This window comes from Colossoma macropomum, unplaced genomic scaffold (assembly GCF_904425465.1).
Source record: "Colossoma macropomum unplaced genomic scaffold, Colossoma_macropomum, whole genome shotgun sequence".
Taxonomy (NCBI): Eukaryota; Metazoa; Chordata; class Actinopteri; order Characiformes; family Serrasalmidae; genus Colossoma; species Colossoma macropomum.
In genome coordinates, this window is record NW_023494789.1 from 41,083,203 (window position 1) to 41,100,499 (window position 17,297).

General features: G+C 40.1%; 1 protein-coding gene across 1 annotated transcript; it reads right to left on the reverse strand.

The window, feature by feature from the left end:
* Positions 1–80: 80 nt before the first annotated feature.
* edem1 (ER degradation enhancer, mannosidase alpha-like 1) lies at positions 81–15,800 on the reverse strand. Its single transcript, XM_036571335.1, has 12 exons — positions 15,220–15,800; positions 12,876–12,948; positions 11,474–11,577; positions 10,001–10,172; positions 9,337–9,520; positions 8,450–8,624; positions 6,568–6,688; positions 5,475–5,645; positions 5,313–5,386; positions 5,117–5,213; positions 4,003–4,164; positions 81–3,725 (listed from the first exon to the last, which is right to left on the reverse strand). The coding sequence occupies exons 1-12, from the start codon at positions 15,675–15,677 to the stop codon at positions 3,636–3,638; spliced, it is 1,881 nt and encodes a 626-aa protein (XP_036427228.1). The 5' UTR covers positions 15,678–15,800; the 3' UTR covers positions 81–3,635.
* Positions 15,801–17,297: the final 1,497 nt, after the last annotated feature.

The following is a 17,297-nucleotide window of genomic DNA, read 5'->3' on the forward strand; positions in this document are numbered from 1 at the left end:
TTGCCATCCAGATTTTGCTTCTTGCTACGTCAATAGTCACCGAAATCTTTTCCATAAATGTGTCACCAAAACGTCTCTCAACCTGCTCAACCTGCATTCAGGTTTTTTTTTTTTATTAAGGTCACACAAACTTTTCAATGTGGTTTATGACACAATATAACACTGTGGATTAGGGGTAGACACTACCTGGTACCCTTGGCCACAACATTTCACATTTTGGCACCTAAAAATGCAGAGCCTCTGTCCAGAGTAGCCACTTGCCTTGGATTTTGTTTGTACTCCTTTTTCCCTTCTAACAAACCTGTTTGGTTGGACATGAAACTAACTGCACCAAATCAGATTTTGTCAGAATGTGCAAACTGTCACCAATGCAATGGCTAACGGCATAACCACGGTCACCACAAATAAGCTGGTGTTACTGGGTTGCACACCAGCAACACATTAAAGTTTTTACTAAGTATTTTGTTTTTCAAAGCAACACCCGAGTGTTTTTTGGTATTAATGCATGCTTGTTAATGTATGATCCATATAATAAACATTTTTCTACTATTGTGGCTGGAAATGTACAATTCTCGCCACAAGATTCACTGGGTTAGTGGCCTGATTAGCCAGAGCATGTTTTATATTAGTCTAATCCTGCTGTGAACTATAAAAATAAACAAAACTTCACTGTGTAGCTAAATGCTGTCATGCTGTGTCCTAAATCACACTGACAATTCTGCATGACCTTATTTAAGATTTGGATGCCGTTTTGGGGATGAATTTATGAAAAGGTTTGGGTGACGACTGACTTCTAGTGTTCGTTTGCTAATATTAGCCTCACAGCACCAATGCTAAACAAAAGAAGCAAAATTTGGATATCAAACATGGTTTGGCTGATTAACAGCATCTGAGTAAGTGGAAAACATGCCAATATAATTTTCAGTCAAACCTCTCCTTTAACAGAAGTCAAGGTTACACAACAATTTCAAGAAACGCTCAAATGTGCAAGCAAAAAAAAGCATGTTTAATCAATCAGACTTGCAACCTCGCAAGTATAATCCTTCACACTGTTTTTAAATGACAGCCCTGGAATCATTACAATGAAATCAACAAGTAAGAATCAACTACCCAAATTCCACAATCACGGATAAATACTACCCCCAACGGCAGACAACTTACTGTATATCCAAGACAAAGGACAATCTAGAGAGGTGGAATCCTCTACACTAATTTTGATCGACAGCCCCTTATGAATACTACGATCCCTTTTTATGGCTTTGTTCACAGATCACACATCAGTATGAACCTCACAGACTTAACAAGAACTTGGTGGTCAGTACACACAGTTTCCATGTTTAAAAAACCTTGTGTAGTTGATCCTGAGGACTATCCAGAAACCTGTAGATGTATAAGGCACAGACTTTAAATTAAAAAAATAAAAAGTAATTAGAGTATTTAAAGCCTACATGGCCCCTCGAATGCAGCGACTCCACAACCATTAAAGGGGAATTCCACTGATTTTTCTAAATTTCAGCATAACTCAATCATTAAGATGAATAAAAAGTCATTCAGAGTGGTTTGGTGTGAAATGCTCCATTCTAGAGAAACTTATCGTGTCAGAATTGTTCGTAGTGGTGGTGATGAGAACCAGACATCTGAAGAGTTTAACGCCTCTAAAAGCTAAATCATATAAAGTTATGACATGAAATGGTTAAAAATGTGGTGTCTGGTGTAGAGGCATTGTTTTGTGATAGGTTTGAGACAAGGTTTTGGCCTAAAATCTATTTTTAAATCCAATCATGGTGCAGAGGTACATGCAGGCAGTTCTAATGCAAAATAGTTCTCAAAGAAAACATTTTTTCAGATTTATCAAATTTACCATTACCAACATTTACATTATGAGTATATCTGCGCTGTATACATTGAACCTCTGGTTCCTATCAGCACCACTGTAAAGAGATCTGAGTCAGTAAGTCTCTCTACAATGAACCATTTCATATCAAATCACTCTGAATGACTGTTTACATCTCAGCAACTTACATTTTTACATACATTTTAACTGCATTTTGAAATTTTGAAAAATTGGTGGAATTCCCCTTTAATAAGAGCACCTAAAAATGAAACACTTTAATACGATGCCACCTGCATCATTTTAGATGTCTACGCCTCTAGAATCTTGAAATTTTGAAAAATTGGTGGAATTCCCCTTTAATAAGAGCACCTAAAAATGAAACACTTTAATACGATGCCACTTGCATCATTGTAGATGTCTACGCCTCTATAATCTTCTTAGACTGTCAAATCGCTGCTTCTGGGACAAAACCTTGTATCTCCATTTTTGTCATTTTTCAGATTTTGACAATTTGAAAATGCCTGTTTTCCTTTACATTGTGTATAAATTTCATGATGAATGGACCAAAAGAAACAGCCAAAAATGACTTGGAAAAAAAGTCTGGTTCCATTGACTTACATTGAAAGTAAAGTAGGTTTTTTCCTTCTTCTGTAAAATTACAATTTTGGAGATACGAGGTTTTCTTCCGACAACAGCGACAAAAACAAGAAACAAGGCAATGAGAAGTGCTATGATTAAAGCTGCACTCTTACTCGACTGCAGGGAGGAGAAAGCATGTTGGAATCTCGTCTGTACTGGGCACGGCACTATGACATAAGATAAAAAATGAACGCTAACATTTAAAGAGAAGGTATTGCCAAGAGAATGAATGTACTGTAAACAGTTTGATTCACCGCAAAAAGTCCATATTCCTGGAAGGCAGACGGTACAAACTTGAAGAGGAAGCTCAGGCTAAAACTAGTTCCTTAAGATGGAGCAATACATGCCATCTCAATACATTTATACACAGCCCTTTTATGAATTCCGAAAACGGCACTGAAACATTATTAAAGTATAAACAGAATTAAAGATTTCATACCAATAATATGGAAAAACACTTAGCACGTCACACTCGTTCGCAGTGGTGGTGACGGGAACCAGCCGTCTAAAGCGTTTAATGCCAGTAAAAGCTTTCTCACAGGAAGGCAAGTTTCTCTGCAATGCAGTGTTTTGATGCAATGTGCACTCTATAGAACAACACCTTTACATGCGAAAGCTTTAAGAGGCATTTGCTGCTTCTGCTTCCCATCACCACCACTGTGAACAATTCTGACCGCTAAGTTCCTCAACAACAAACAGATTCTCGTCAAACCACTCTGAATGACTTTGTTTACGTCTCAGTAACTGAGTTATGCAGAAATTCTGAAACATCGGTGGAATTCCCCTTCAAAGGGATGTTAAAGTGACAGAGTGAATGAAACCTACAGGGCTCAGTGGTATCATCTATTCATTCACCGCTAGCATCACTAGCATTTGCACCTCCTCCACTGAACGTTCTCCCTGTAATACAAACCGGCCCCGAATGCAGCAACGCCAAACAACCAGACCAACCCATCACCCCCGGAAAGAGCCGACACCAGTGCTTTGTTAAATGTGTCCTAAATGCGAGGTTCACTGAAGGACACAGCTCCTTGTGCAAAATAAACAATAACAAAAAAAAGAAACATAAAAAAAAAATTCTCAGTTTGGAGATCCATGCTGCTGAGTCCCTCCAGGGGGTTTAGTGTTGAGGCATCTGAGCCTACAGGAGGCAGCGCTGAGGTCAGGAAAGGCCCACCATGTGGTCAATCTGTCTCATGTACATGCTCTTCAGAGGTAGAGCATAGCGTCGCTCCTCAGGGATGCGTTCACACTATAAGAGACATATCTACATGTTATACTGGATTTTCAAAATTGCAAAATTTGCTTCCCTTTTCTTAATCAAAATGTTTGTTTTTAGATCTACAGCAACATTTTAGAGTCTTTTTTGCAGGCATTCCAAAACTTGTAATTACACTGTAATAGTACTAATGTATGCGCTGAAACGCACTGTAGGTTTACCCACTATTTCACAAGCAATCATCTATATAAAGAATATATCGGCACACTATGCTTTTTTTGTTGTTGTTCTTTTGAATTTGTGCTCTTACATTGCTGATGTTGGCTGGAGGCTCCTTGGTGGGCTCCTCATATGGGAACTGCTCCTCCCAGGTTTTCTCCCTAAAGCGTGGGTCTATAGGCACCACGTGGCCCTCCGTGGTAAAAATGTACCTACTCCCAGATTGATGTAGTGGGTTGTCTTCATCAAAGAGCTGCAGAAAACAGAAGCCAAAACATGCTAATAAACAGTCAGAGAGACACACAACACTAAAGAGTCCTGACTCACTACCTTTCTGATGGTATGGTTTTTGGAGATGACAGATTTTTGCTCCAAACACACAACCGGCCAATTTATTATTTGTATTTAGGCAGATCTGTGTCAGTTTTATGATGTAAACAGTGTGAGGCAGGACACTGCACACATGCTGTATTTGAATGCTGTTGCTGCTACATCTACACTGAATTCTCATAGCATATTTAAGCGTATCTTCTTGTACTTCAAAGCAACTGCAACTGTTTTTTCCATTTACAAATTTAAATTAGCAGTTTGTCTCATTCAAGAGCAAATAAATGTTATTTATGTTGTGGTTTTTAGCGGAAAGTACTACAAAGTACAAGTGAGTTTTGTGTGTACATTTAGCCCATTCAGTGTGAGCTAAGGGTTAAAAATCAAAGGGAAAAAATTTTTTAAAAATCATGTTTGGTGCATCCCTAGTTTCAGGGTATCAACACTGCTGGCCAATAACAGAAGTGTATAAACAAAAAAACACATTTACTGACTGTACAGACTCATTGTGACCACCTGTAAAAATGGTTCAGTCTCTCACTGCTCTGGACCTGCATTTCTGAGACACATAGCAGCATCTGGTGTCTATACTTAAAGCATAAAATACCGCATCAACTGCACCTTTGTTCATACCTTGATATTCAACCAAATATTGTGATTATGGTGTGTGTACACAGTGCATTTAAATACCATTTGGTTCAGCTGTAATTTGAACACTGCTGACGTTTAATCAGAAATTGTCAGATAACTGAGAATTGTTTCCAACAGACACAGCTTGTAACAATGAAACTATATCATATTGCGAACAAGGATCTTCCTTTGAGGCAAAGATGAAGTTACACAAAAATAAGAATATAGCAGTGGAGAGCAGCACATACCAGGTAAAGGTATTTGCAGGTCTCACTGAGGAAGAAACTCTCCATGCGGTCCTCTTTGGACTTGTCCACCACATGATGGAGGGTGGCATAGCCACATCTGCAATCAACATTCATGTGTAAACATACAAAAGACATCTGGATCATTAAGATAACTGGATTCCAGGACATCCTGAAACCCCTTTAAGTAAATCCCTACTTGACTTTGGTATTCTTTTCAAGGCTCTGAAGGATATCCATGCCAACATGTAGATAGAAGGGATTCTTGGTGGCCTAAGAAAAAAAGTAAAGAGTAAAATGAACACATTTAACAGACTGTAAGACAGACCAGCAAAGAGACAGTGAGAGAAAGTATGTGTACCTGATAGAGCAGGTATGTGGATTCCACCAGCTCAGGTCTTAAAGGGTAAAAGAGCACGTCGGGGGCCTGCAGCTGCCAGTTGTACCTTTCTGGCAGCGCCCCAAAGCGCCTCCAGATTGCATAGTAGAAGGCATGCAGGCAAATAGCGTTCTCCACATCTCCATTTAAAACCTGAGAACAGGAGAGCAGAACAACTTGAAAAGGTCACCAAAGCAAAAAAGACAGAACCACAGCTCTGATGAGAACAGCGCAACAGCAGGTGTCTGTAAATGACTGTAAAAGCGCTTGTTAGAAACGAAACAGACGTTCGTGGCAGTGACCACAAAGATTTGCATTGCAAGCACAAAAGAAATCACCTTAACTGACTCATTTGTTTGTTGTGTGCAGAACAGGAAACTACTACTGAATTGGCTATTGATGTAATCTAACTAGTGTCAGTGGATGATGATGATGATGATAATAATAATAATAATAATGATAATAATAACACTACTACTACTACTACTACTACTACTACTACTAATAATAATAATAATGAAACAAATAATAAACTATATTTATACAGTACTTTTCAAAACAAGCTTGCAAAGTGCTTTGTAGTGCAAACAATCCAAAACAGGAATAACAATTAACATAAATATAAAAAGCAAAGCCATAAAAATAAAAATAACAAAAAAAGAATAATATTGGATTTACATATGCACTTAATAAATTCTAAAAACATAATAATATATGATAATAAAAAGACTGCATCCTTGATTTTTTTTTACTCCACTGAAACAATAATCTATGAATGATTACAAAAAAAAAAAAAAAAAAAAACACACCTTTGGATCCATTTAGCATGAGGGCTATACAAATAACAATAGATCCTAGTTAAAAAGCTAAAAAAAGAGCAAATCCTAGTTAAAAGCACTAATAAACAAAAAAGTACTGATTTTCTTTTTAAAAATGCTGAGTGTATCAACTGATCTCAAACGACCTGGAAGGGAAGGGCTCAATAACTAAAAGCAGTCTCCTGACTCTTTAGTCGGGTTCCAGGGATAGACCGCAGGCTGGACACTGTACTATACAGACAGACAGGATGACATACCTGCAGGCCAGGAAAGAATGCCTGAAGAGAATCAATCCAAGTGTTCATGATCTGTCCATTAAACATGTTGACATTTACATAGAGGGGAGGGTCCCCTTCTCCTTCATTACAAGCCTCTCTCCTGTAGAAGACATATAAAGACACATACAGTCAAAACACAAACAGGTACACACAGCTACACACCTACTTTCTTAGGCTCTCTACTGCCACCATACAACACGTCTGCATAGATTCACACAAGCCAGAGGCTGTACAGACTAGTCGACTAGTTGAATAATAAATCCACTAGGTGGTGCTTTGGTCAACAATTGACTACATGAGGACAGTGCTTGAAATACAGCAGGGGTAAAACAGCAGTGAACAGGCTGGAGGAGCGACCAGAGACCAGCTTTTGTGCTAACATAAAGCCCAAAGTACAATATTTGCCCTCTACAAATATTGACACCCCTGGTAAACATGAGCAAAACAGGCTGTAAAACTTTATTGCTCATTCTTTTGATCTTTCAGTCAACATATTAACAAAAGTCTATGTATGCTGTGTGCCATAACTAAGTCCCTCCAATGAAAAACCAAATATTAATAATTCCACCCAGATATAATTGCATTATCTGTTATGTTGTCATTTTGTACCACTTTTCACATTAAAAAACCAAATTATGCTTTATTTATCTGTTTAGTGACCACTTTATTTTAAAAGACATCAAACAATGCCATAGAATCTTATATGATTTTTACAAAAAGTCACATATACTGTTTTTCAGTGCAAGGGCTCAACTGTTGGCACCCCTAGATATTTCTGAATAAAATCTAAACCTCCCTTTCATGTTTTATGTTTTAAAGTTCGCTTGAGTGTAGGAACACTTCAATGGTCATCCATGATTTCCTGTTTTACTGGGGGATAAATATGAGGTGAGACACAGGCCAAATTCAGTAGTCTTCCATCACTAAGAGAAAGACTAGAGAATACACCAAAGACCTTTTCCATGTGTTCGCTGGTCTCATTAAGCATTATAAAAGTGCTATTGTCTTTGAATAGGGAGGCTGTACAAAGTATTAAACGAAACGGTGCCAACACTTGTGGCACACATACATTTGAGAAAAATATTAATTTCATGATAAGATTTACTTTTGACTTACGTTTACCAGGTGTGCCCATATTTGTGGCGGGCACTGTAGTTTATTAGTGTGGAAATACTAAACCATCAATAATCAATTTTTACTGCATACTGTGTAAAATTGAGCTGTTATACAGACTCATAAGCCAGACTGGGTGGGTTTTCAAGATTCGCCGACTCTGACAGAAAAGGGCTAATCCACTGGCGTGCAAAACACAACACTACAGTGATGTTATAAATCTGATAAAGTGGAGTAGTGGTCAGCAAATGCATGGCAAACTTGCTACCCACCTACCTACCTATGGTTTCAAACAAAGTGTAAGAATAACTTCTTAAAACAGGACTGCGCGAATGTTCTCTGGCTCAGCAACTGTATCTCGCTCTGGAAGGTTTGTCTAAACACCTGCTTGCTACAGTCAAGACTGATGTAGCCAGTTGACGGAAGCATGGACAGCCAGAGCCAGTTTCAGTTCTCAGTGCGAGGCGAGATTCTGAGAGTTGTGGTGATTTTAGCCTGCAGTTCAGACTGTGTACTTTTGTAGGAACAGTACCTGAGGCTGAAACTAAATGTAGTCCATAAAAAATAAAAAAAAACTCTTTTGCAGTGCATATCTTACACCTTAAACTGCAGCATCTGCCAGCCGAGCCCATTAGCAAGCCACTAACAGTATATGTTTCACTGACTTCTGAATCACCCACTTTTTGTTTTTTAAATGGTAATGATGACTAATCGACTAATAAACCCCCTAACACAAGCAATCACGTACCCTCTCCTCAGGTGGCTCTGGATGCTCTCGTAAGCAGCCTTAAACATCCTGTAGTCCTCTTTCTCTCCAAAAAGGATGTAGGACTTCAGCAGGTACTCGTAGAAAGAGTCCATACCAGCGCCCAGACCGCTCTGCTTCCCCACCCACTGACCCGTCTGGATGTTCACCACATTCCCTGAAATGCAGGCATGTTCAGAAGAAAATGTAATACTGCAATATCTTGTAAACATATTTAAAATCATACATTGAATGCACTGCAATATGTTAAAAAGATTACATACACTGATCAGGCATAACATTATGACCACCTCCTTGTTTCTACGCTCATTGCACAGACTGTAGTCCATCTGTTTCTCTGCATACTTTGTTAGCCCCCTTTTACCCTGTTCTTCAGTGGTCAGGACCCCCATGGACCCTCACAGAGCAGGTACTATTTGGGTGGTGGATCATTCTCAGCACTGCAGTAACACTGACATGGTGGTGGTGTGTTAGTGTGTGTTGTGCTGGTGATCGGTGCACTGAGTGGATCAGACACAGCAGTGCTGCTAGAGTTTTTAACCGCCTCAGTGTCACTGCTGGACTGAGAATAGTCCACCAACCAAAAATACCCAGCCAACAGCATCCTGTGGGCAGCGTCCTGTGACCGCTGAAGAACAGCGTAAAAGGGGGCTAAAAAAGTATGCAGAGAAACAGATGGACTACAGTCTGTAACTGTAGAACTACAAAGTGCACCTATATAGTAAGTGGAGCTGATAAAATGGACAATGAGCGTAGAAACAATGAGGTGGTCATAATGTTATATACAGCGATCAGGCATATCTGCATTAGAAGGAAGCTCAAAACATAACCATCTGCAATGTTAAGAGAGAAAGGGAAGGGTGCTTTACCTAGCAGCCCTGTCTCATTGCTCCTTAGGTTCCAGAGAGCTCGGACAGCCCTCCTGGCCACCCATTCAAACGTAGAGTCACCAATCAGACGGCTGAGGATGCCGAATTCCACCAGCAGAGAGCCAGCCCCTGCTGTACAGGTCTCATTAATGCTGTCAGGAGGCACGCCACTCTTCAGATTCACCTGTAAACAAAGATATAAAGAAGTTATTTCACCATTTAAAAGTGAAAAAACAAGTAAGTAGAACATTTGCTTAGATTGTAATAAGATAAACCTAATAAACAACAGCTCAACTCAAGCAAAAGAAGAAACATCAGACAAAAATCATGGCTACTAAATACCTATATGACATTACTCTCATCAGGATATACTGAATATATAGTACACACTGATAAATGATGTAGTCAGCACACTGTAGCAATAATCAGAATAAAGAGAGGAGAGAAATAAAGTACAGATAAGGAATGTCATCAACACAAATATGAAAAAAAATATCTGCTAATACTGATATGATTCTGATATATCGTGCATCCCTTGTGTAAAGAAGACCAAGGCTCTGCCCATGCATACATCATCACCTATGTGCACAGCTCTCCCCTGACAACTTCACAATACAATAACGTATGTGCAATATGAGACGCATGTATTTAAACGGGGACTGACCCTGGGGTACGGGATGCCGGTGCCGGTGTTCTCAAAGGCAGGCAGCAGCCGGACTGCCAGGTCATGAGCCAGATGCAGCAGCTCATTATCATAATCTTCCAGCTCTATGTCTCCAAAGGGGTGCCGAGGATCAGTCAGAAGAATATGTGCAGAGATCAGACTGCCGAGGATTCTACAGGGAGCAGGAGAAAAGAATTCAAGTTAACAGTCTTCAAAGCTGGCCACAATTCATTTATCACTTCATAAAAAGCCACAATCAGGATTTGCTGGAAGATTTAGACCAGTACTTACAAAACACATGCAATTTTTCCTTGTTGCAGTGCCTGTTTTAATGCGAGCAACTGCCAAATCACATTCCTTATAAGTTCTGATTCTGATTCAAATATGCAAGCGTCTCACAGCAACCGTCTATGATGGAACTAGTCTAAGTTTTCCTCAGGAGCAGGTTTAAAAACAAAAAGGAGACCACAAACCAGTTTTGCCCTGTGTTATAAATTACACCTGTCAACTAGAGGGGTCTAAAGCCCCTTAACATTGGGCTGTGGAGCATTCTTTAGAGTGATGGAGCTCCATCCAATACCTTTGGGATGTGCTGGAGTCACATTTGTGATCCGGAACAACTGATCATCTAACATTAGGACCTGACCTCACTAATGCTCATGTGGCTGAATCCAATCAAATCCTTACAGCAATGTTTCAGCATCTAGTGTAAAGCCTTCCCAGAAGAGTTGAGACTGTTACTGCAGCAAAGGAGGAACAACTTCCCTATTAATTCCCTTGATTTCCGAAGAAATGCTGGATGGGTGTCTAAAGACTTTTGGACAAGGTTTATTCTGCTTTGCTGCATACCTGAAGGAGCCTCAGGCATTTTCTAGAAGTGCCAGAAACCTGATTTCTGCTATTCAAGCTTGAAGGGCCCATGTCTCACATTTTATTGCATTTTATTTTTTACTCATTAGGTCCACCTGTGAGGTTTTACGTACCAAAAATAGTCTTAAATCATTTTTACATGCCCATTTTTTGATCTCTTAGAATGAAAATTAGAATGGCTGTTTTTGTTACTGTGCCTTTAAGTCTGATATATGGAAATGAGTTCTGTTCTGATTAGTTGCCCTGTATTGTGTCTCACTCAAAAGGAGATGAAACACCCCTTATAACTTCAGCTTGAAAGGGCAGAGCTACACTGAAGTAGGCATGTGTGTAAATGATTTTGTTTTTCATGACATCACAAATATTATGAATTGCTATTCATGCAGCCTAGGAACGGGGAATGAATGGTATCCTTTGAAATTTTAACAGTGTTTATACTACATCAAACTCTTTTTCCCTAAAAACAGAGGAAAATTTGGCTTCCCATGATATGTACCCTTTAAATCTGGGAACTGCCTGAAGCACAGCAGACTGTAAAAAAAGCAAAGAACATCCACGAAGTGATCCACAAAGAGTTTCTAAAGATTTTAAAGAATGCTGCACCTGATGTTGGCCTCAAACACTTGTACGGTCGAATCCTTGTCAAAGGAGACGGTGTCAATCACCAGCTTAACAGCCCGATGAAACTCTGACACATTTCCAAGCACCTGCAGAAAAACCAATACATAAGTTCATCTTCAGTTTCACCTGACTGCATCACATCCTGCCAGTAAGTGCAGTAATATACAACTTCATGCATAACTCTTTTAATGTTTCATGGCTCACACTTGGATGGAACTATCAAGAGTCATTCTTCCCGTATTATTGCGCCTGTGAAACACACTGGCTCATAGTGTCTTGAAGAAATGACTTCATAAGTACAGGTTAAGACACATATAACTAAACTGTTTTGCAGTTCCAATTTTGCAGCACAGTAAACTTTAATTACTCGCCACAATTACTCCCAAACACCAAAACAACAGTGGATGTGTAATATGACTTCACAACTGAACTGAAATTCTGCACTGAGATGAACTCAGTTTGTAATATAGGTCCATCAACACCCTATGATTCAAACGAGAATACCACCAGATTTAATGGTTGAGATGTAAACAAAGTCATTCAGTGTTTCAACGTGAAATGGTTCACTTATTACTGAGCTATTTCTTTACAGTGGCGGTGATAGGAACCAGGGGTCATAATGTCTACAACACAAAGGCAGCCATTTTATTTACTATCCAAAATGACTAGTGAACCTGCAAGACCTGTCCGAGTTTTTAAACATAATGTTCATAAGTTACTAATAAGAAGTTATCCTGTATTAATCCCACAACAGGGAAATTCACCTCCAGATTTAACCCATCTGTGCAGTGAAACACCCACATACACACTAGTGAATGCACACACACAGGGGCAGTGAGCACACTTGCCCAGGGAGGAGGGCAGCCCTATCCAGAGCGCCCGAGGAGCAGCTGGGGGTTAGGTGCCTTGCTCAAGGGCACTTCAGTCTTGTCCTGTCAGCTCAGGGGATCAAAGCTGGTTCCCTAACCTCCAGCCCATGACTGCCCCAATGATGGTAAACTAGTGAAAACCCAAAACTTTCTTTTGGTACTACTTTGCCTTAAAATGCCCTGCATGTACATCTCCACCATAAATGGAAAAAGTAGGTTTTAGGCCAAAATCTTCTCTCAAAACTATCAAAAAACTCTGTCTCAGACATCAGGCATCATTCATAACCATTTCTTAAAATCTCAAAGGCATTTAAACTCATCACAACCACTTTGAACAATTCTGACTCCAAGCTCCTCTGCAGTGGAGACATCAAACCACTGTGGATGACTTTGGTTACACGTTAACAACTAAGATGTGCAGAAATTATGAGACGATTGGTGGAATTGACCTTTAAAACAAGTAACTGCAGACCTCTGGGACTAATATGTCACGTTACTTCATATGTGCAGCTTACCAAAAGAGTATCAAGAGTGTCAATAAGCGTCAGGGAGTAGTTTCCAAGCACGTCGTTGATGTTGATGTTTGACCTGGAATGAAAGGATTAGACATGAGTGGATATTCAAACAGATGAGGTGACAACCACCTCCCTCAGACTTGCTTTTCTCTTCTTTTGTAACTACAAAACTGACATATTCCTAAGTCTGGCACTAAAACCCTGCTTCATTGAGACGACCCATAGCAACATGTTCAGCTTTTCAAGTGCATTAATCCACAATTTAGGCTGTTCTGAGGTCTCAGTATCAGGCCGATGTCAGCAGGAAATACTAATACTGGATATCGGAAGGAAAAAAAGAATGAATGTGATCCAATCCTGTGTAACTCTTAGTGTTTGAGCAGTTTGAGTACGATAGCCTACTTTTAGATGCTTAGTAGCTTTTAAACAAAAAAAATAATGGAACAGTAATGGTGTCAGTCCGAATTTAAGGTTTCATTACTGGTATCAGAAAAGAAAAAGTGGTACTTTTCAATCTCTAGTACTTTCCTGAGTGTTTTTTAATGATAATACTAAATGAATGTCATTAACCTTTAGTTTTACATTTACAGCATTTAGCAGACGCTCTTATCCAGAGCGACTTACAAAAAGTGCTTTGTCCATCTACAGAAAGTATCTTTGCTAGTTACAAATAGGTTAGAGAGAAAGCTGCTCCTGAGCTCAGATACTGCTAGAAACAAAAGTCCATGTTGATACCTGGAGAAAAAACATGGATGCATAGTGATATTAGAATCATATTGATGTCAGCAGATATTCTCTTAGAAAAAAAAAAAAAAATCACAAATGTTTACATTTGACTGATATTTGGTGTATTTATTGTGCTCTGGAAGAGCAGAATGTTTACGCAACACTGGGTTATTATGCTAAAATATCTGCATGTTCTTCACTTTACTGCATTTGTAACCCTAAATAAACGTTACATTTCTGGGAAATTCTAATTCAGGTCCCAATTCCAACATTTTATAAAAAGATTTATGTATCACCATCAGCAGATATGAGGTTTCAGGACACATATCGGATATTGCCATCGGCTCAGTTTCCATACTGGTGCATCCCTAGCTGCTAATTCTCCTTTTTTTTGGGTCGGTTCAGCTCTTGTACCGCTTTGTGATTGGTCAGGCTTCTCACTTTGGATGTTTATTATTTTATTTTAGACAAAAAAAGAGAGAAATAGAGCCAAACTTCAGTTCATTTGCTGACTGATAGATGTGGGATGTACTAAGAAGGTCCAAGGAAGTTCTATGAGATATTTCTGCTTGATTCATTACTTCACTGCAGTAACTGTGGTATGGATTCTGTCTACACAAGACAATATGATCAGCTCATACTTAGGAATCAGCTCACTTATAACCCACTGTTACTGTGGCTTTGTAGACACGTAAACAACAACACTGAAGGGTCACTTATGGTTACTTATTTTCAGAAGCTAGCTATCATTTACAGACGAATGAAGCTGAGGTACGTTAGCTGGCTCTGAATAACAGTGTTTGAGGGGTGATATTAGACTCACAGAAAGTTATTACATGGAATGGTTATGAATACGCGGCCTGAAGTCTGAGATGTTGTTTTCTGACAGTTTTGTGACACAGATATGGTCTTGTTAATCTATTTATTTTAGGCCATTCAGGGCAAAGGGATACATGCAGGTGCTGTAAGGCAAAACAGTGCCCAAAGAAAACTTTCTTTTTCAGATTTTCCACTATTTAACCATCATCAGCATTACATATAAAAACTCAGAAGACTTGTGTAGGTTCACTGGTGGTTTTGGAAAGTAAATAAAAAGGCTATATTGGTGTTGTAGTCATGACCACCCCTGGTTCCTATCACCACCACTGTAAAGAGTCTCCACAATTTAAACCACTCTGAATGTCTTTGTTTACAACTCGTCCACTGAATAAGACAAAAAATGTGGAAAAATTAGTGGACTTTCCCTTTAAGAACACTGACCGAACTACCTTAAAAAAAAAAAAACTACTGTTTATTTGGATATTGTGCAGCACAGTAAGTGAGATGCTGAATAAAGACAGTAATTAATAATCAACAATTAAATCGTTTTAAAAACACTGTCAAAAACTATGAGTACAAATTTGTATTCATTGATTTTAATAGCTTTTTTTCATTATTTGTCACCTTAGGTTACTTTTTTCTGTTCTTATTAACTTACTAAGCCTCAAAAACAAAATACCGTGACATCATGTATCGCGAAGACGTTCCTAAAGTATCGCGATATTTGAATGTGGTTTCCATATCGCCCATCTCTAAGTCCAGTTAGCTAAGCTAAAGAGAAGTAAAGTTAGAAGCGTACGGGTTGAGGACGTCTGGTCCTCTGCCCTCGCAGTCGATGGGGTTGAGTTCGTCCTCTGGAAAGGCGTATTTCATGTAGTTGTCGTATCCGAAGTAGAACATGTCTTTGGCCATCCTCCTCATCTCGACTTTGAGCGCGTCTGGGAAGGAGCTGTACTTCCTATCGTACTCGTCTCTGCCCTCCTTGAAGAAGCTGAGGTAGGACCTCTTCGGCGTGTTGGCGCTGATTTTGGAGCAGGTCCTCTCTCCGTGCTCGTACAGCCGCCGCGACCAGCCGGGGTGCCGCGCTGCCGCCGCGCCTCCATGCCCGGGCTCAGGCTCTGCTCTGGGCAAGTTGAAGCTGAACTGGATCGGGAAGTTGAAGCCCCAGCTGGGTCCCAGTCCGAAGGCGAGCCACAGGACGCAGTTGAGGGCCAAGCGTAGCACCAGAAGACCCACTACTATCGACCGCCATTGCATCTTTGCTCGCCGAGGGCCGTAAAAGTCATCATTCGGGTTGACGACGTTTTTCGAAGCGCACAAAACAAAAACAAAACGCGAAAACGCGGAGATCTCCAGCGCTGACTCGCCCTCTCTCTTTCTTCTTCCTCTCTGTTTTCACTCGTCAACAAACCCCTCCTCGGCTCTCCGCTCTGATTGGTCGTCACCGTCGCCAGGGAGACGGCTATAGGCTCGCGCCGCCGTCGGTCACGCGTGCGGGTCAGGTGGCGTGGCGCGCTGCACGTTAAAGCAACACCGACCAATCAGAGAGGCACAAGTGGTTTTACGCCTCTAGGGGCCCCAGTGACTTCGGGCGCGTCTCAAATCTAGTAGAGCCCTAGTTTCCTTTAAAGTGAAATAAAGGGGAAATCCACCAACTTTTCCAAATTTTATATACTACTTCAGTCGTTGAGATGTAAATAAGATCATTTAGAATACAGGACTCTTCTTTACAGTGGTGGTGAGAAGAACCAGGGGTCACCATGTCTACAACACAAACATAGCCTTTTTATTTACTACCCAAAACAACCAGTGAACCCAGGGGCACCAACTTGGGTTAAACAAATTCTGTAAATTGAGAATTTTGTATATACGTCCTCATCTGATTTGGGGAAAGGATGTTGAAGTACGAGCAGGAATCATATGTAAAATGATTTATTACATATTATATTGTTTATACATATTATATATGTGAAATATTTATCATTTTCATATGCTTGCATGTTTATGATGATTACGTAGATAATGTGATCGCTTTGCACTGCTTTCATGTCGTAATATTATGAGCAGATCTCTTACCCTGTGTGACAGGAAAGAACCTGTGAATGAAACACCTGCAGAAAACAGCAGTTTTTCCGGTTGCCGTGGGAACCTGCATGCTTAACATATTAAAAGCGGTTTCACTGTAGCAGCTATTTTCAGACTATTCCTTGCAGTTTCACTGCCATGGCTGTTCTACAGCTTTTACTTGGGGGGTGTTGCCCCCACTTCTCTAGGACCAGGGTTAGTGACCTAAGGAAGGGGCCTCTAATCCCAGTCCTAGTGGCTCCATGCTCTTGCACATTTTTGTGTTTTGCACTCTTCACACCTGACACAGCCCTGAAGGCCTTTGGAAATTAGCTAGTGATGTTAGTCAGGTGTGCTAAATGAGACAAGGCACAAAAATGTGCATAGTGTGGGGTAACCAGGACTGGGAACCTCTGCCCTAGGGGCGCTGGAACCAAGACATCCCCTAATGCAGTGGTCAGCAACCCCCCTCAGGGAGATTTGCTTTCCTAAAGTTAAGTTCCAGACTGCATGTAACACTAATTGAATGAATGAACTGAAGAAGTTCATTAGATGGAGTGGATGTGGCCAATTGTGGTTGGAACTAGAAAGGTAGATCTCCGTGACTAGGGTTAATGACCACTGCCCATCTGGGACAAATGTGTAGCCAAACACACACACACATATATATCGCTGGTGTTGGAACAAAACATCGTATCTCCATTTTCGTTGGTTTTCAGTTTTTGACATAATTTAAATAAACCTATTGTCCTTTACATTGTGTGTAAAATACCCTGATGAATGGACCAAATGGCCCAAAATGACTTGGAAAAA

What these genes read in the sequence shown, in the direction of transcription:
- edem1 (XM_036571335.1), bottom strand. Translation starts at nt 15,677, where the DNA reads ATGCAATGGCGGTCGATAGTAGTGGGTCTTCTGGTGCTACGCTTGGCC. An exon ending in CAGAGCCACCTGAGGAGAGG is followed by an intron (nt 6,689 to 8,449) that starts GTACGTGATTGC and finishes TGTCTTCTACAG; the next exon opens with GAGAGAGGCTTGTAATGAAG. An exon ending in CCTGCAAATACCTTTACCTG is followed by an intron (nt 4,165 to 5,116) that starts GTATGTGCTGCT and finishes TGTTTTCTGCAG; the next exon opens with CTCTTTGATGAAGACAACCC.